The following is a 20281-nucleotide window of genomic DNA, read 5'->3' on the forward strand; positions in this document are numbered from 1 at the left end:
GCTTCATCCCACAGGCTATACGATTATTAAACACCTGAACTTAGAAATAACATTCATCTGGCTGCTACTTAGAAATTATTTATCTAATATATCATATTCCAATCACTTGTATATAGACTCTTATTGCACTATTTCACTATTTTTTCTGTGTATCTGTTTTATTGCGTAGCACTGTTGGAGGAGGGGGTAGGACACGTTCGATTCCTGTTTTGAATAGTGTGCCGTCGATGGGTTTCATTCCAATTCAAAGTCCTTTTTGACGCTCTGTGTAAACTTCGCTCATCCAAATACAGAGGTTGAGGACTGATCACGGGGTTTGTCAAGCTAAGCACATGGTGTAGTCCCAAACGATAGCTGAGGATTCAGGGTAGTGTAGTGTCTTCGGCCATCCTAAAACTCCGAAAAAACATTTGTTTCTCCGAATCGAAGGGGGAAAATACAAAAGCATTGCACACAATTCAAACCAATCAATGTTGTGTAATTAACAAGGACAATTTGGTGTTTTTTAGTCGATGAGTAGTGCAGATATCACTGTAAAATCAATCGACAGTAAGGAGAATAGGCTACTTACTTCCGGGTGTAAAATTCTCCGTTATCCAATGGGAATGGACGCTCGTAATACAATACAGGGGACATGATCATTATCTTTTAAATAACGTTAACTAAAGGGAACAATCTATTTGACACAGCTGAAGCTCTGGCCTTCCTTAAAACGAACTAATTTAATAAAAATCACAGTTGCATTACACACAAAGCACTGTTTTTTGAGAACACAAATTCGTAACTAAAGTAATTTTTACATTCTGACGAAAAATAAAAATAATTATGAATACAAATAAAATAAAAGAAGCCTCCCGTGAGTTACTACAAGCTATAAAGTAGATTTGAAACGTTGTATAGAATAAAAGCTCACTGCGGGACGTTGTAGAAATGCGTGTGTGCACCACGACAAAAGAGCCTCATTCACTTTACATTGGGGTTGTTTTGCGTGGTGCCGACACGTAAATGTAACAAAGTTCGTGACTACACCACGCAATGCGGTGTTAAGGTGTCGTGGTGGAGTCACGCATTCTGGTGAGATCAGGTTGATACATACACATATACAATTATTACATAAACCGGGATTATTGGCAGTATGGACACAGGTCCAAAGGTGTTTCTGCTTGTTTAATTAACATGGTGTAAAGGAAGATGGCCCGCCCAAGTGTTGGATTCATAAGCTGCTAACAATGGCCTGGAGGAATGGATGGGTAATAATGATCATTTTATTTAACCTCTTAAGCCCTGAGCCTGTTTTTCAAGTTTCAGGCTCGAAAATGCCACGAACACAACAAAGACTATATCTTCACTTCTAAAAGGGGTAAATTAATAATCTTTTCTCTCAAAGCAAGGTTACATCTGTGAGTTGGATGTAGAAGTGTCAGAATCAATATAGATATTAGTAAATTCAGATGGAACATAGTAAAAACATGTAAATTCTAATATTCGCCTAAAAAATAAACATTACTTATAGTGAAAACCACCCTTGAATGATGGGTTAGTAGACTAAAAGCTTTAGGAATCCAAACTATAACATATAATAAGTACCCTGTATCAAGATTGATGCAAAACAAGTGAAATTTGACCTTTTTAGAGAGGTTTAGAAAAATAAAGTCCAGGCGGACTCACCTCTGGGTAATTTGGGAACCATCAGTTCCATTTGAAGTTTTTCACTGTAAAAATCATTTTATCACTTTGAATTATCACTATAGGTATTCATTCCATCCAAATACAACTGTTGTGAAAAAAATAATAAACATACTCTGTTATCCTCTTAGGCCCCACGGACCCGAAATCACGTCATTTGCAGGAAACAACGTCTAAGGAACCTTAATATTTAATAAACTATGAATATTTTATATCCATATAACGGGAAAAAACTCATTTAACTGATCTTTTTCATTTTTTTATTTTTTTTTTAAAAACACACAATGCTAACAGTGAGCCTCTGAATTAGCCCCGAGCGAAAAAATGCTAACCTATTACTGCACCGAAAATCACTCCTAGCTCCCTTATTACTTATCCTAGCTGCACATCCAACACGTCGTTTATGATGGTAAAGACACAGAATCTAACGGTGCTCACCTCAACACTGAAAGATACAAACTCGCGACGTTATCAACAAAAACGTACATCAAAACAAGTGGCGCTAGGTACTAACATGCGCTAGGCTAACATGGCTTACCTTCCTCTTTGTCTGGTCTAAACTGGTCTTCAATGGCATTAAAACGATAAAAACGATGATGTAGTTAATCCATAGGTTAATATCCAATGTGGCTGTGTCCCCTTTGAAATGTTCTGATAATCTATAGGCAATAAAACTGCAATTCCGTTATCTGCTGTCCGCTCTGTGTTCCGTGCGCTCTGGGTCCTGCAATTCCTGCTTCCTTACATAGTAAACAATAAGTAAAGTCTGCTGTGTAATGTGCTTACGCTGGCTGGCATTATTTATACTTTACCCAGGACCATATCTCTGGAACCCATTGATCGATTTGGGTGATTTACACCTTTTTCTTAACCATTACATCCAATAGAATCGATGGGCAGTTCCTAAATCCAGGTAAACATTACCATTGCGGATGTAATAGAGAAGCAAACGAAGCATATCTGAAAGTACAAGCCTGGACGGCAAAACTTTATACCCAGTATATTGCCATAAATATGATGATGGATTATCAGTAAAAATGTCTACGTGACACAAAGACATTGGATTAACCTTGAGCGGTGTTTTTATTCCGTTGAACACAACTTTTGATCACAAATCAAAAAAGGTAAGACGTATTTTATTGTAATATTTTTGAAACCAAATGTTGTTTACTTTCTCTTTTCTGGCTGATAGCTCCAGAAATTCGGGGTCGTACAGTGATGACATTACATGTGTGGAATCTGTGGAGTCTCAGCTTTAATCGGATATCTTGTTTGTGCAGTTACGATAAGTAATAAGGGCATTTCTAACGTGAGTGCTGTGCAAAAGTCCGTTAGCATTAGTTAGCATTTTTTCGCTCCATGCTAATTCAAAGGCTTGGTATTACTCTTGTGTTTCTTTTAGCTAAAAATGGTTCATATAGAGAACCGCAGTGACGTGTCCTAAAACCCGGATGTAAACTCCTTCCGGTTCCTTCGTCAAAAACGCAATGCAATTTCTCCATAGGATTTTGGAAAATAGCTCGAAATAAGGTCTGTGGTTGACACACATTTAAAAGACGGATCACGTTTTGTTCAGCCGGATAATATCCACATGTCTATCCTACTTTTATAATTTTTGAATCATAAATCTAGTCGCCAGAAGCAAAATGCTAACGTTATGCTATAAACTCACTACAAAAAAGTACAGCAGCAGGGTTGCACGACTTCAACGTTATGCCAACTTTAGATCGTTTCAACTGACTTTCGCGCGCTTGCATATTTTAACAAAGCTTTTCATTTGAGCCACACTGAATTTCACTAGAAGCCATGGCTGTCAATGACCAGTCTGATATAATTTTACAAAGATGACAAAAAGAGTGTAGATAGAGGAGAGAACCACTACAAGTCAGGACACGTACAGCAGTGCAGCCTAGATGAAGGTGTGCTTTCCGGTGTTGTCAGGGCTAGCATGAGACAAGGTTTATAGAGTGTCGGTGAGTGGTGATAGCAAGAGTACCGTTAACCTAGAGTTAATTTATTCACATTAGTGACATTAATTCCCATCAACAAATCAATTTTATGTGTCACATGAAATCTTTATATGAAAGACGACACAGGAAGTGAGGATACCCGGCCCGGAGGAAGCCCGGGGTCCCCTTCTGGAGCCAGGCCCAGAAGGAGGACTCGTCGGCGAGCGTCTGGTGTCCGGGCTTGCCACGGAGCCCGGCCGGGCCCAGCCCGAAAAGGCAACGTGGGCAACACCTCCGCTTCTCCGTCCCGCGGGCCCACCACCTACGGGAAACATCGATGGGGTCGGGTGCGCTGCCAGAAGGGTGGCAGTGAAAGCGGAGGGTCTCGACGGACCAGACCCGGGCGGCAGAAGCTGGCTTTGGGGACGTGGAACGTCACCTCTCTGGGGGGGAAGGAGCCGGAGCTTGTGCGGGAGGTGGAGCGGTACCAGTTGGATCTGGTTGGGCTCACCTCTACGCACAGCGTCGGCTCTGGAACCTTACTTCTGGATAGGGGTTGGACTCTATTCTTCTCCGGAGTTGCTCAAGGTGTGAGGCGCCGGGCGGGTGTGGGGATACTCACAAGTCCCCGGTTAGGTGCTTCGTTGTTGGAGTTTACCCCAGTGGACGAGAGGGTCGCCTCCCTACGCCTGCGGGTTATGGGGGGGAAAACTCTGACTGTTGTGTGTGCTTATGCACCCAACAGCAGTTCAGAGTATTCGGCCTTCTTGGAGACCCTGGAAAGAGTCCTGTATGGGGCTCCTGAAGGGGACTCCTTAGTCTTGCTGGGAGACTTCAACGCACATGTGGGCAATGATGGAGACACTTGGAGGGGCGTGATTGGGAGGAACGGCCCCCCTGATCTGAACCGGAGTGGTGGTTTGTTACTGGACTTCTGTGCTAGTCATGGATTGGCCATAACAAACACCATGTTCGAACATAAGGATGCTCATAAGTGTACGTGGTACCAGAGCACCCTAGGCAGAAGGTCCATGATCGATTTCGTTATCGTATCATCGGACCTGAGGCCGTATGTTTTGGACACTCGGGTAAAGAGAGGGGCGGAGTTGTCAACTGATCACCATCTGGTGGTGAGTTGGGTCGATTGGCGGGGGAAGCCTCTGGATAGACCTGGTAAGCCCAAACGTGTAGTTCGGGTGAACTGGGAACGTCTGGAGGAGGCCCAAGTTCAGGAGGCCTTCAACTCACACCTCCGGCGGAGCTTTTCGGGCATTCCTGTGGAGGTTGGGGACATTGAACCAGAGTGGTCGGTGTTCAAAGCTTCTATTGCCGAAGCCGCGGCAGGGAGCTGTGGTCTCAAGGTCCTAGGTGCCTCAAGGGGCGGTAACCCTCGAACCTCCTGGTGGACACCGGTGGTCAGGGAAGCCGTCCGACTGAAGAAGGAGGCCTTCAGGGATTTGTTATCCCGTGGGACTCCCGAGGCAGTTGCAAGGTACCGACAGGCCCGAAGGGCAGCAGCCTCATCCGTGGCCGAGGCAAAGCAGCGGGTGTGGGAGAAGTTCGGAGAAGACATGGAGAAAGACTTTCGGGCGGCACCAAAGTTGTTCTGGAAAACTGTCCGACACCTCAGGAGGGGGAAGCAGGGAACCATCCAAGCTGTGTACAGTAAGGATGGGACGTTGTTGACCTCAACTGATGGAGTGTTGGGGCGTTGGAAGGAACACTTTGAGGAACTCCTGAACCCGACAACTCCGCCCTCTATGTTAGAGGCAGAGCTGGAGTATGACGGGGGATCAACGCCAATCTCCCGGGGGGAGGTCACTGAGGTCGTCAAACAACTTCACAGTGGCAAAGCCCCGGGGGTGGATGAGATCCGCCCGGAAATGCTGAAGGCTCTGGGTGTTGAGGGACTGTCATGGTTGACACGTCTCATCAACGTTGCGTGGAAGTCGGAAACAGTACCGAAGGAGTGGCAGACCGGGGTGGTGGTCCCCCTTTTCAAAAAGGGGGATCAGAGGGTGTGTGCCAATTACAGAGGCATCACACTACTCAGCCTCCCCGGGAAAGTTTACTCCAAGGTACTCGAAAGGAGGGTCAGGCCGATTGTCGAACCTCAGATTGAGGAGGAACAATGCGGATTCCGTCCTGGTCGTGGAACGACGGATCAGCTTTTTACTCTCGCAAGGATCCTGGAGGGGGCCTGGGAGTACGCTTATCCGGTCTACATGTGTTTTGTAGACTTGAAGAAGGCGTATGACCGGGTTCCCAGGGAGTTACTGTGGGAGGTGCTGTGGGAGTATGGGGTGAGGGGGTCTCTACTCAGGGCCATCCAATCTCTGTACTCCCAAAGCGAGAGCTGTGTCCGGGTCCTCGGCAGTAAGTCGGACCCATTTCCGGTGAGGGTTGGCCTCCGCCAGGGCTGCGCTTTGTCACCAATCCTGTTTGTAATATACATGGATCGGATTTCGAGGCGTAGTCGTGGGGGGGGGGGTCTGCAGTTCGGTGGACTAAGGATTGCACCACTGCTTTTTGCAGATGATGTGGTTCTGATGGCTTCATCGGTCTGCGACCTTCAGCACTCACTGGATCGGTTCGCAACCGAGTGTGAAGCGGCTGGGATGAGGATCAGCACCTCCAAATCTGAGGCCATGGTTCTCAGCAGGAAACCGATGGACTGTCCACTCCAAGTAGGGAATGAGTCCTTACCCCAAGTGAAGGAGTTCAAGTATCTCGGGGTCTTGTTCTCGAGTGAGGGATCAATGGAGCGTGAGATGGGCCGGAGAATCGGAGCAGCGAGAGCGGTATTGCAGTCGCTTTACCGCACCGTTGTGACGAAAAGGGAGCTGAGCCGGAAGGCAAAGCTCTCTGTCTACCGGGCCATTTTCGTTCCTACCCTCACCTATGGTCATGAAGGATGGGTCATGACCGAAAGAACGAGATCGCGGATACAAGCGGCCGAGATGGGTTTCCTCCGCCGGGTGGCTGGTGTCTCCCTTAGAGATAAGGTGAGAAGTTCGGTCATCAGGGAGGGACTCGGAGTTGAGCCGCTCCTCCTTCGCGTCGAAAGAAGCCAGTTGAGGTGGTTCGGGCACCTAGTTAGGATGCCACCTGGGCGCCTCCCTAGGGAGGTGTTCCAGGCACGTCCAGCTGGGAAGAGACCAAGGGGTAGACCTAGGACCAGGTGGAGGGATTATATATCTTCGCTGGCCTGGGAGCGCCTTGGGATCCCCCAGTCAGAGCTGGTTGATGTCGCCAGGGAAAAGAAAGTTTGGGGCTCTCTGCTGGAACTGCTACCCCCGCGACCCGACCACAGATAAGCGGGAGAAGATGGATGGATGGATGGATGAAATCTTTATTACAAATATTACACACCAGAAAACACAGAAATATCCATGAAATAAACATACAGTAGGCTATAAACAATTAAAGGGATAATTGGGAAGGCATTAAAAATGTAAATATATTTTAAATAATAAAACAATCCCACCACCACAGGTATCGACAGGAGAAGAGGGAATTCTCTCCACAAAATGTGAATGCCCACGTGGAGAATGGAAATGCAGTCATGCAGCTGCATTAGCCATCTTTGCCATCCACAATGTCAGCTGCACTGACACCCCCTGTCAGTGGAAGAAGCCAAAGGCAGCTAAACGTACGCATTCAGTGGAGGAGCTATTTCCTCCAACCAATAACTCATTCAACCCGCTGACAAGAGAGCCCACCTCCGAAGATCGTGACTGGCTGAGGGACAGACTCTGGGGCAGGTTCTCAGGAATGTCTTGGCTTCTCTCCCCCGAGCCAGAAGAGGAACACTGCAGCTTGGAAACACTTACTGTTCCTGAAATGATCAAATATGTTGGGCATCAGGGACGTGAGGCAATTATGGCAAGCATGGCATTGTCTGAGGAGCAACAGAGGGCAATTCAGGTGGCTACCACTGGTCAGCGAACCAACCCAAACTGGCATTTGTTCAGGAAAGGAAGGTTGACTGGCAGCAACTTTGGAGCTGTCCTGAGGTCAAAGCGTGTGACTGCTTTCCTTAGTGCCAGGGTGCTAGGGCAACAACAGGCCCTTGATGGTGTTTGGTCTGTACAGTGGGGGACTATGAATGAATGTGAGGGCGTCAGGGCATTCACCACTGCAACCCAGATGCAGGTCCATGAGTCAGGTTTGTGGCTCTCCCAATCAGGAGTGTTGGGGGCATCTCCAGACGGTCTGGTCTCCCGCTGTGCTGGAGGTAAAGTGTCCCTACGGAGCCAGGGAAATGACAATTAGTGAAGCATTGCAAATCAAGGGCTTCTGTGTCAGTAAGGAGGGAGAAACATTCAGCCTGCGTGAGGAGCATCCTTACTGGCACCAAGTGAAAGGTCAGCTTCACCTCACTGCAAGAGAGACTTGCTACTTTTTGGTCTGGACTACGAAAGACAGTGTCATCATTCCGATAGCCCGAGATGACAATTGGCAGCCTAACCTGTTGGCTCTTGAGGACTTTTTCAAGGCCCACATGCTTCCAAAGCTGGCACTGCCGGAATAATCACCTTTGTCTGTCTTTGTCTGTCTTTGTTCTGAGTTCAGAGAGCACTGCTGTTACAATTAAATATTTTTTTTAGAGAAAACTCATCTTCAGGATGTTATGGTTCCCCTTTGAAGATATTTCTTGTAGCTGCTGCGATCCTTGTTTGAGTCGTTCATATGTTCGATGAAAAAGATCATAAATCTATCATTTTCAGATATAGTAATTTTAAGAAATTGTGAATCGTTTTTAATTTACATTTACTCACCTTTGCAATGGTGTGGTTGTTAGAGTGTCACAAACCATTCTTTGGAGTAACGTTTTTTTGATAGAGAAAGACAGAAAACAAACATGAGCCTACCCGAGAGGCCAGACTTCAAGGTAAAAAGACAGTTTAAAGATTTATATTTGCAGATATTATCAGCACATCTGAGTCAAATCAAATTAATGTGTATTAAACAGAACCTAAATAAAAGAAATAAAATTCACCCAGTTTAAAGACATTGTTTGAGTTTAATGATGAACTCAAAATGTAAAACAAAGTCTGAAATATGTTTCTAGATTGATTAAACAGCAGAATCTAAATAAAAGAAATAAAATGCACCCAATGAAAAGACAGTTTGAGTGTAATGATGAACTCAAAATGTAAAACAAAGTATAATAATAATAATACATTTTATTTATATAGCGCTTTTCTACAACTCAAAGACGCTTTACAGTATGAGGGAGGGTAGAGAAACAAGGACAGGCAAACAAATAAATATAGTAAAATAAAATAAACAGAAAAGTCAGTCAAGAGGAAGTTGATTGAGAGGGGGGGAGGGGGGCTTACAGAGTTGAAAAGATGTATATGAAACATATGTGTTTACATGTGAAAAGACACTATTTTTCTGCCACCTCTTTTATGAGAGGACGTTGGAAGTTCACTAGTGCGCAACATACCTGCACCAGTTTATCTGTGAAGTGCCTCAGGTGAGATGGAATGAACTTTAGGATCCTAAATTCTTTCAAACGAGCATTTGCTCTCTCGACGTGAATCCTATGTTGTGCGATAAGCTTTGTAGCCTGTGCTTCGCTGTGTGTCAGTTGGCCATGACAGAGGAATGGGGGAATGTTGACAGTGACTCCTTCAGGAAGAATGTTCTGGATTAAGAATCCCTTGTCAGCCAATATCAGATCTCCAGGTTTGAAATGCTGAAGAACACCAGAATCCCGTACTATCTCTTTGTCACTTGTTGATCCTGGGTATAGTATGTGATCACAGCATGTGGTGCTACCCCCAGCAGTAGTTTGACAGAGTGCATGCCACGGTAAGCAGAGTAGGTCTCTTTCTGGATATCCATTTGCTTGGGGATAGCTATTTTGATATCCGGACAATCCACTATCATTCTGCAGTTTTGGATGTGCCAAAATGAAGAAGGCAAGCTGGTTTTATTTTTCTCCCAGCTGGGAACAGCACTCATTATGTCCTTAACAAGTACTTTGTGGAGAACCTCTATAAATGTTACAATCACATTTCTGACAGTGCTTTCCCCGCAGTGAAAGAGTGCAGCCAGATGAAGGTGTGTGTAATGATGACGCAGTTTCATGAGGGTCATGAAAACTTGGTCTTCAAGACTCAGTGATTTGGGGAACCAACCTTCTGGGTATGTAATGGAAGCCTCAAAACGAGCAACATACTCACACACAGCACTGAATGTGTCTCTATCTGGCAATCCTGTCTCCATCCGAAGAGCCTTTCACTCAACTGAGAGGCAGAATACTTGTCACGGCAGTAACTCTGCTTTGCCTTGGACTCCTCTAGCTGGATCTCTAGCTGCATTATGTGTCTTTGCTGAGATTGACGTTTTTCTTCTACCGTGGTTGCTTGCTCCTCTGCATTCTCAGATAGTGGTTGAGGACCTTCATTAGCAGCCGCCTGTGTTGATGGACCTGCTTCGTCCTCAGTCATAAGACACGCAGCTTCTTCCTCCATTCCATCAAGTATCCCTCTCAGACAGTAGGAATGCTCTTCTACATTCTGTGCTTTAAAGGAAACAGGCCTTTTTCTCTTTTGTAAAGGACATGACAGCTGCAGATGCAGGAACAGGCATTGGGGCTTCCTGTCAGCTCGTCTGTTGGAAAGATATACAATATTAGTTTCATGGAAGTCACACCGTCACATAAAAGAGCATTAAGACATACAGTACATACAGTAGGCTAAAACAAAACATCTAAAGATATAACCTTGCACTTTGATAAGTCTCGTGAACATTTTCACTATTTTGACATTTGTATAGATCAAAATTGAACTAAAAGAAATAAATGGTAGATTAATCCATATTGAAAATAGGTGTCAGCTGCAACACTAATTATAATAGTTAGATTTCTTAATTAAGATAATATATTACTTTATTGATCCCAATTTGGGAAATGTTTGTGTTGCAGCAGCATAAAAAGGAAATATAAGTTATTACAAAAGTATGTGAGGGATGGAATATTAATTGAATATAAATGTAAAATGTACATGTGATTTTACGTCCAAGAGAAGCTATGGAGCAGAGAGTTCTCTGCCAGCCAGAGGTGATTTGTTATTAGTTCAATATGTCAAACTGATTTCCCTGACTACAATCTTTAGTTACATGGTGAAACGTTATGCTGCTTGTACTAATTAGACTTATCATATAAGCGACACAGGTTTTTAATAGGATTTATTCATTATCTTTACTTATGTTGCGGTCTTTTCAGCAGCGCCATCTCTAAAACGGTGATACAGTCACGACCAATCATTTAAATGTCACCGTGACATGGACAAAAATGTAACGTCAGCTTACCTCATGGCACGAATCCAGACTCTCCTTTGGAAAACATTGGCCGGGAAACGATTGAACGAGCATGTTTCATGCGAAGACCTTGGCTGCAACCCGGAAGCAAAGCAAAAAACCATTGCGTAGCTAACTAGTAGCGCTAGCTTTAGCTAGCTTTAGCTAACGTTAGCTAACGAAAAAAACTGCCGAGTAAACTTAGAAAACACTGGTAATTAATTATTCTATAATTTGTAAAACTACGGTGTAAAAAAAAAAAAAATTCTAATGGTCAGATATATAGATATACAGATACTAGAGATACTAGAGATACTAGAGATAGGCAGGTACTTGCTTTCAAGCAGAACACAGGGGAAAACAAACTTAGCTGGAGTGTTTACGTGTTCGGCGTAATGACGTACAACGGCCTCGACAATTTCTGTAGTCCCATTCAGCCACTCGGTAACAACCATTGTTTTTCAGACACGTAAACTCTTCAAAAATCACCAGTGGGGTCACTGCTGATGTATTTAATGTCGTAGAACAAAACGTGATTTATCTCTTAAATTTGTGTCAACCACAGACACAAGCTATTCAAGCTATTTTCCAAAAACCTATGGAGAAAATGCATTGCTTTTTTGATGAAGGAACCGGAAGTGCTAAAAATGCTAACTTACTTCCGGTGTCAGTTAGCTGAGTTTCTTACCGTTAAAAGGGTATGGAACATTAATAGTTTCAAAAATGTTAAGAAGCCCTGAGACATAGTCTCGTAAAAAAACGGTGGGAGGGGTCCACTAGGGGGACCCTCGGGCTTAAGAGGTTAAATATATTACATTTTTTATAGACATTTATTTTTTTATCCCAAAAATAATAATAACAATGTAATACTTACAATAAGTGAATCTTAAAGAGTTTTAAAGGTCAATACTGATACTCTACTTTATTCTGCCATTATCTGCATCTCTTCTTGGCTTTTACTATCCACAAATGTACAAACTATTTGCGTATCTTTTAAGTTTTTCTTCAGTTTTTTGTGAAAATAAGAAATTAAAATACAGTGGATTTATGTCACTGTTGTGTGGTGCAGGTGCGTCCATGTTGATGGTGGATGAGGGCTCTTCTTCCTGTCTTTGTGTCGGGGTCCTGGCAGCCTCAGACCCTGACAGCCCCCCCGATCAGCTGACCTTTCACCTGGAGACTCCTCCCCTGCACGGCTACCTGGAAAACACCCAGCCGACGCCAGGCTCCGAGAAGAGCAACGTAGGAGTCCGAGTTGGTGAGTGTGAGTGTCTGTGCGTGTGCCAGAGTTCCCGTTAGCCGGTAATTACCGGACTATGACCGGTAAAATATGCTGAAGACCGGCAAATCTAAATCTCTCAGGTCAAAGTGTCTGGTCAAAATAATGTACGTTTAGCGCAATACCGCATCAGTTGCGCAACTTGCGCCACTTATGTGACAGACAAAAGAGTATGTGACAGACAAGAATAGTCAATTATAATGCCTAACACGTAATGTGGAGAAAGAGATGTCCTGTATGGGTTCATATCATATAAAAACCAAATCCCAGCATGCATTGCGGCTAAAACATCCAATCAGCGAGCTTAAACCATAGCTGAGGATCTTGGGTAATCGCTCGAAATGCCTACGTCTGTTTCCGGTTATTTTTATTTTGAAATTCAGTTCCTGACGGACGCCAAAAAAGCCTGAGATTATGGAATTAAATAAATAAATAAAAGCAAGGATGATTGTGTGTTATTGGTGAGTAAATAACAGTGTGTTATTTTGAAAAGAATAACAAATTAGAAGGAAAAAAAGATTTAAAAAATACAGATTTCAGTATTCTGAGGCTCTGAGCTCCATTTATTTTCCTCACAGACGGCAACAAAAGTCAGAAATTATACGATTTAAAATAAAAGCAATAATTGTGGCTTGATATTGAGTAAGCACATGTTTCTTCCACGACCCGACCGGAGAAAAATACGTGCTGCAGGCACGAAACACATTACCAGTAGACATACATTGCTTTTAAAATCGTGCTGTGCAACACGAAAAAAAGGGGGAAATCGTGTTGGTTAACACGAATCAATAGATTCAAAATCGTGTTGGTGAACACGAATCAATAGATTCAAAATCGTGTTGGTGAACACGAAATGCCATGAGACTGGGTTGCTCACGCACATACATTCTCCTTTTACATACATATATGTTCACTCTCACACACGTATTTACACTCCCACATTCATACATTCTGCTCTCATATTATCATATTTCAATGCACACATTGATACATTGTCACTCACACATTTATAAGTTTTTCACTCACACATTTTTACATTTTGTTCTCATATTCATATATTTTAATGCTCATATTTATACGAAATGCGAAACTCGCGGAAGTGATTTCAAAACAAAAGCACCCGTTTGCTTGGAATGTTGATAATATTATAAACAAGGGGAAACAAGGTGAATTTAGCGATCACAACGAAAACGGCCAATACACACATTGAGCCCAGAAAATGAATGTTATTAACTCTATGTCTAAAATGGACAACATGGTTAGGAGATTTAAACTATACAGCGATTCTGCACTGCGGTCACTCAGCCATCTCTCCACTTTGTTTTTTCAAATCAGCAGCTCTTCTTTTTTTTTTTACAAATATTTGTTACCGCAAGTTCTTAGGGCGCATTCACACCAGCCTTGTATAGTCCGGTTGAATCTAACCCTGGTGCGTTTAGCCGCTTGGTGCGGTTCATTTGGGTCGGTGTGAACGCAGTCCGAGACCTCTGAAGTGAACTAAACTAATGTCCGCAGTAATGACTCTACATGTCTAATACGTGTAATGTGTACTTGTAAAGCGCTTTGAGCACCTGTAAAAGCGCTCTAATAAAAAATGTAATGCATTATTATTATATGCGCGGGCCGCTAGTGTCTTTTGATCTCCAGATTAACAGCAGCATGAGAATAACCTGCCGAAAGTGCCGATGCTCCATGGCGGAGGCTCCGGTATAAATTGCCGGGATTTGCGTTTTTACCCCCTTAACTGCATTTCCGTGCACATGACTTGTGTTTAAAGTTTATAGTCCGTTTGAGTTTTGCCCATGTGAACGCAAACCAAACAAAAATGAAACAATGTAACAAACTGTGGTCTGGTGCGCACCAGAGAGCGGACTATTAGGTGTGAATGCACCCAATAAAACTGACACTGTTGGACTCGGTATTAGTTTAAAATGAAAAAAAAGGTGAAAAACGTATACATGTTTGAGTGACAAGGTATGGATGTGTGCATTGAAATATGATAATATGAGAGCAGAATGTATGAATGTGTGAGTGTAAATATATGCGTGTGTGAGAGTGAAAATGTATGTATGTAAAAGGAGAATATATATATGTGTAAGTGTGAACATGTACAGTATGTATGTAAAAGGAGAATATATGTGTGTAAGAGTGTAAATATATGTATGTAAAAGGAGAATGTACGTGTGTAAGAGTGAAAATGTATGTATGTAAAAGGAGAATGTATGTGCGTGAGAGGACCAGTAGGAATTACGGTCTGTATGGCCCCCTATACCTATGTGTTGAGCGTTTACCTGACCTTACCCTAGCATATTTATTTGTTTTTCCTAGAATCCTTCAGTCTTGTCCACCTGACCATGGGTTTAATCAACTACGTCCAATCAGAAAGCAAAGGGGTGGAGCCAACTATCGACCAGCTGTCCATCAGTGTAAGTGATGGGTTGCACCGCTCCGCCCCCGTCCCCTTTTACATCATCATCAGTCCAACCAATGATGAAACGCCTTCCCTTCTGCTCACCAACTTCACGGTAAGACAAATATTTACTTAACTTTATCTAACCTTATTAGTTTAGTAATGTCAGCCAATACTCTGCTAATGTCTATAGCAAGCTAATGTTGCTAAAATGTTTACATTAAGCTTTTTGATTTTATTTTCCTGCACTAACGTTAACTTATTTGCTTACCTTTACAAACGTATGAGTTAGGTTAATGGTAAGTAGGAGTATTGTTGACATTGGTTGAAATAGTGTAGGCCACAAACATAATACTGGCAAGGAAACATCATTTGCATAGAAGCACGATAAACGCACATGAGTTTTTCAAAATGGGTCCTCTGATGGAGGTCGGCCTGGACCTGAAACATGCTTTCCTGAATCCAGCGTCATGGAGCGCTCTGTGGAGTTATCCCCATTCTTCATCTCCTGCAGGTGAACGAGGGCGGGATGAGGGAGCTGACTCCGTCTATTCTGAACGGTTTTGATCTGGACTCCCCCCTGGACACCCTGACCTTCACGGTGGTGCAGCCGCCGGCTCACGGGAGTCTGATCAATGGCATCTACAGCTTGGAGAAGAGCCGCTACTCGGACACAGGAGCGGAGCTGCTGCAGAGGAGCCTCCCCATCACCTCCTTCACCCTGCAGGAGCTCCAACAAGGTGAGAGGGAGGCCAATCAGTCACTGTGACAAATAGTTATATCACCATATAGTGCCACATTCTCTAAAGGTAGATGTTTCTGTTCCACCGTAATTAATTCAATTTGATGTTGAAACTTATTTCTGCAAATAAATGCATGGGATAATGTGCAGCAAGGCGGGCATTATTGAAAATGGAGCCTGAGACGAAGCGGAGGATCTTGATCAGCCTGAAGTAATTTTTTCAATAATGACCGCCTCGCTGCACATTATTCATTATTACGGTTATTACACTGTCACCAAACTAAAGACTTGACTCCCTATATTAATTGAAATTATTTAATTGGATCCACTTAGAAAAGAGAAACTCTGTTCCACGACACGATTGTAACTGTGGCAACATATATTTGTGTAATTACTACGTATGTAAACTATAGAGGTTGCTCTGCGCGCACCCCCTGAAATTGTCACAATCTTAAGGAGAACCCAAATGCAGCACTCGAGAAACCAAGGAGAATTGGTAATATACTTTATTGGAGATTCCACTGGATCGGAGGAATACCAACCGGGCAGTATAACGCACTGGAGGACAGCGGGCAGAAGGTGAGTCAGGGACAGGCAGAGGGTCAGGGAGTAAGCGAGGCGGTCAGCGTGGATACAGGCAGGGTCGGATAACAGGCCAGGCAGGATAGTCGAGGGACAGGCAGGATCAGGAAACAGGCAGAGCAGGCAGGTCGGGGACAGGCAGGGTCGGAACCGGGTAGGCAATCTAGTGTTGAACGCGGGAGAGACAAGCATGAGGCAAAGTACAATCTGGCAAAGAGTGTGTGCAAGGTGCGGGCTTAAATACTGGCAGAAGCTAATGGGTGCAGAAGAGAAAGAGAGTGAGTTAACGAGTGGGTGTGGAAAACAGGTGAGACAGGTGAATGGAAAACTACAGGTGAATGATGGAGCAGACTATGACAGAACCCCCCCCTTAATGGACGGTTCCTGACGTCCCTAAATGCTAATCTACAGATGAGGGTGGGAGGTGGGATTAATACTCATCTGAAAAAGTTCCTTCGGCCTCCCTCTCCTGCCCCCTGTGGGAATCTGCGTCCTCATCAGAAGCCTGCCCCTCACTGTCCTCCTCTGAAGAGCTGACGGTAAGAGGAGAGACTCTCCCTGTGTCTCTGCCCATCGACGTGACGGTCTTAGACGGTTGCTCGGGATTACGCCGATGGAACTCCCTGATGAGCCGGGGATCCAACACATGACGAGCTGGAACCCAAGACCTCTCCTCAGGGCCGTAACCCTTCCAGTCCACCAGGTACTGGACTCCTCTTCCTCTGCGACGGGAACGAAGAAGTCGTCGGAGAGTGTACGTAGGCCCGCCGTCAATCATCCGGGGGGGGGTGGTGGGGGAGGGACCGCAGGAACCAAGGCACTCTCTCAGACAGGTTTGATCCTGGAAACATGGAAAGTGGGATGGATCCGCAGAGTCCGAGGCAGTCTTAGCCTTACTCTTGTAGGATTGATTATCCTGACAATCTCAAACGGTCCAATGAATGTAGGTGCAAGTTTCTTCGAATCCACCCGTAAAGGAATATCCCGGGAGGAAAGCCATACCTTTTGGCCCACCTGGTAGACAGGTGCTTCGGAACGTCGGCGGTTGGCAGAGGAGGCGTACCGGTTGGCCGAACAGACGAGAGTTCTCCGGGCTTGATTCCAGATCCGTCGACAACGACGGATGAAAGCCTGGATGGACGGACAGGTAACCTCCCTCTCCAGGGCCGGAAACAGAGGGGGTTGAAGCCCGTAAGCACACTGAAATGGGGACAGCTTGGTGGCCGAACTGACCAGAGTGTTGTGGGCGTACTCGACCCAGAGCAGCTGTTTAGCCCAGGCCGCTGGGTTCTTGGAGACTATACAGCGTAAGGTCGTCTCCATCTCCTGGTTCTTTCTTTCTGTCTGACCATTGGATTGCGGATGGAAACCGGATGACAGACTGACCGTGGCCCCAAGGAGCGTGCAGAATTCCCTCCAGAACACCGAGGTAAATTGAGGACCACGATCAGAAACCACATCAGTAGGCAGCCCATGGAGCCGGAACACATGGAGCAGGACCAGCTCCGCCGTCTCTTTAGCTGAGGGGAGCTTGGGTATCGGCACAAAATGAGCCATCTTACTGAATCGGTCTACCACCGTCAAGATGGCAGTGTGTCCGTTGGACGGTGACAGACCAGTAACAAAGTCCAGAGAAATGTGAGACCAGGGGCGATGAGGGATAGGCAGAGGTCGTAGGAGACCAGCAGGAGCTTGGTGAGAAGACTTGTTCTGATTGCAAACGGGGCAGGCATTAACAAATTCCCTGGTGTCCTCCTTAAGTGTTGCCCACCAGAACCTTTGCTGGACTACCTCCCATGTGCGTTGGATCCCAGGATGGCAGGTGAGTCTGGAGGTATGAGCCAACTGGAGAACATCAGACCTCAACGTCTGTGGAACGAACAGGCGGTTCGGAGGACAGGCACTGGGTCCCGGCTGGTCCTGCTGGGCGGCCTTGACCCTCTCCTCCACCTCCCAGATGAGGGCGGCGACGAGCTGAGAAGTCGGAAGGATGGTGTCCAAGCCCCTGGGAATGTTACCTCCCTCTCCAAACTGACGAGAAAGAGCGTCAGCCTTAATGTTCCGAGAACCAGGGCGGTAGGAGAGGGAGAAATTGAACCGAGTAAAGAAAAGGGCCCATCTAGCCTGTCGGGAATTCAGTCTGCGGGCCGACCGGATGTACTCCAAATTCTTGTGGTCGGTCCACACCAGGAAAGGTTGACTGGTCCCCTCGAGCCAGTGACGCCACTCCTCCAGAGCCAACTTCACTGCTAGCAGCTCCCGGTTTCCCACATCATAATTTCTTTCCGCTGGAGTCAAACGCTTTGAAAAGAAAGCACAGGGATGGAGTTTTTGGCTGTCCATTGCTCGCTGAGACAGGATGGCTCCCACCCCCATATCAGAAGCATCCACCTCCAAAACAAACTTTCTTACAGGATCGGGTACTCGGAGGATGGGGGCGGAGGTGAACCTGGCCTTAAGGTTCTGGAATGCCTCCTCAGCCGAGGAGGACCACTGGAACATAACCTTAGAGGAGGTCAGGGCTGTGAGAGGAGCGGCCAAGGTACTGTATCCACGAATGAACCTCCGGTAGAAGTTGACGAACCCGAGGAACTGTTGTAGCCGCTTCCGGGAATCTGGAACCGGCCAGGAAGTGACTGCATCAACCTTGGAAGGATCCATCTCGATGCTCCCTTGTCCCACGATGTATCCCAGAAAAGAGACAGAGGATGTGTGAAACTCGCACTTCTCCGTTTTAACAAACAGCGAGTTCTCGAGCAATCTCCTGAGAACCGCCTGGACGTGGTGCACGTGTTCTTTCAGCGTCTTGGAAAAGATCAGGATGTCATCCAAGTAAACAAACACGTGTCGGTCCAACATGTCTCGGAGCACGTCATTTACCAACGCCTGGAATACTGCAGGGGCGTTGGTAAGCCCAAAAGGCATGACTAGGTACTCGTGGTGGTGTTGAAGGCTGTCTTCCACTCATCCCCTTCGCGAATACGTACCAAGTGGTCCGCATTACGCAAGTCCAGCTTAGTGAATATGGTTGCTCCCTGCAACAACTCAAATGCAGAAGAGATAAGAGGCAGTGGGTATCGATTCTTGATCGTAATGTCATTAAGACCCCGAAAGTCGATACAGGGCCTTAGGGTCTTGTCTTTCTTCTCTACAAAGAAGAACCCTGCGCCAGCAGGTGATGAGGACGGGCGAATAATCCCAGCCGCCAGAGCGTCATTGATATAAGTCTCCATGAAAACTCTTTCCGGAGCAGACATGGAGTACAATCGACCCCTGGGAGGGCTGGTGCCGGGATGCAGGTCGATGGCACAGTCGTAGGGTGGTAGGGAAGTAGCCCTCGACTTGCTGAATACTTCCTTGAAGTCCAGATATTCCGGTGGAACTCCTGTAACATCCAGAACTTGGCTGGGGTTCCCCGAGCGTTGAGGCGCGGCAGCCTGTTTCAGACAGATCTGATGACAAGAGGGGCTCCATCCCAAAATGGCTCCCGTCTCCCAGTCAATGTTAGGGTTGTGGCGGCGGAGCCATGGGTAACCCAGGATAAGCGGGATATGTGGAGACCGGAGAACATGAAACTGAATAGTCTCGTGATGGTTCCCAGACAGGAGCATGTGAACGGGTACCGTCTGATGAGTCACTGTCCCCAGCAGGTGACCGTCTAAGGCGTTGGCTGGAACTGGGCGAGATAAGGGAACCCGGTCTATTCCCAACTGCAGCATAAGCTCTTCATCCATAATACTCGCGTCCGAACCAGAGTCAATAAAAACTGCAAGAGCCTGAGAGCTATCCGGTAATAGCAACCTGGCATGGCTCAATGGTCTCTGAGTGGGAACAAATCCAGGGGTTTGGCTCACCAGTATGTTCCCCATTACTGCTGAGCCTTGCCTTTTACCGGGCAGTGAGAAACAAAATGACCGGCCCGGCCGCAGTAGAGACACAGGTTACGACGTCTGCGATGCTCACGTTCCTCCAAAGTGAGGTTGGTGCGACCCACTTGCATGGGCTCATCCCCCCCTGGTTGCGGCTCTGGAGTGAGGTGAGGAGTCGCAGCCAAACTCGGACGTCGGGGCGCCCAGGCATGTTGAACTTCTGCCGATCGTCGCTCCCGTCTCCGTGTCTGGATGCGCCGATCCATGCGGGAAGTCAGTTCAATCAACCCATCCAGTGAATTGGGCAGATCAAACGACACCAGCTCGTCTTTAATGTAATCCGCCAACCCACGCAGATAGGCGTCACACTGGGCTGCAGAATTCCAGTTGCTGAGGCGGCTCCGGGCGCGAAACTCAATGGCATAATCCACTATAGATCCATTACCCTGG

At 45.8% G+C, this 20281-nt stretch overlaps 1 protein-coding gene across 1 annotated transcript in view; it reads left to right on the forward strand.

Annotated features, from left to right (window-relative positions):
- The window catches only part of frem1b (Fras1 related extracellular matrix 1b), a 288564-nt gene that overhangs the window by 112077 nt on the left and 156206 nt on the right, over positions 1-20281 (forward strand). The window contains exons 18-20 of the mRNA XM_034081787.2: positions 12019-12207; positions 14557-14753; positions 15153-15378. Coding sequence (XP_033937678.1) covers positions 12019-12207; positions 14557-14753; positions 15153-15378 — 612 coding nt within the window. The remainder of the gene's footprint in view (positions 1-12018; positions 12208-14556; positions 14754-15152; positions 15379-20281) is intronic.

The sequence above is a fragment of the Pseudochaenichthys georgianus genome, chromosome 4 (assembly GCF_902827115.2).
Source record: "Pseudochaenichthys georgianus chromosome 4, fPseGeo1.2, whole genome shotgun sequence".
Taxonomy (NCBI): domain Eukaryota; kingdom Metazoa; phylum Chordata; class Actinopteri; order Perciformes; family Channichthyidae; genus Pseudochaenichthys; species Pseudochaenichthys georgianus.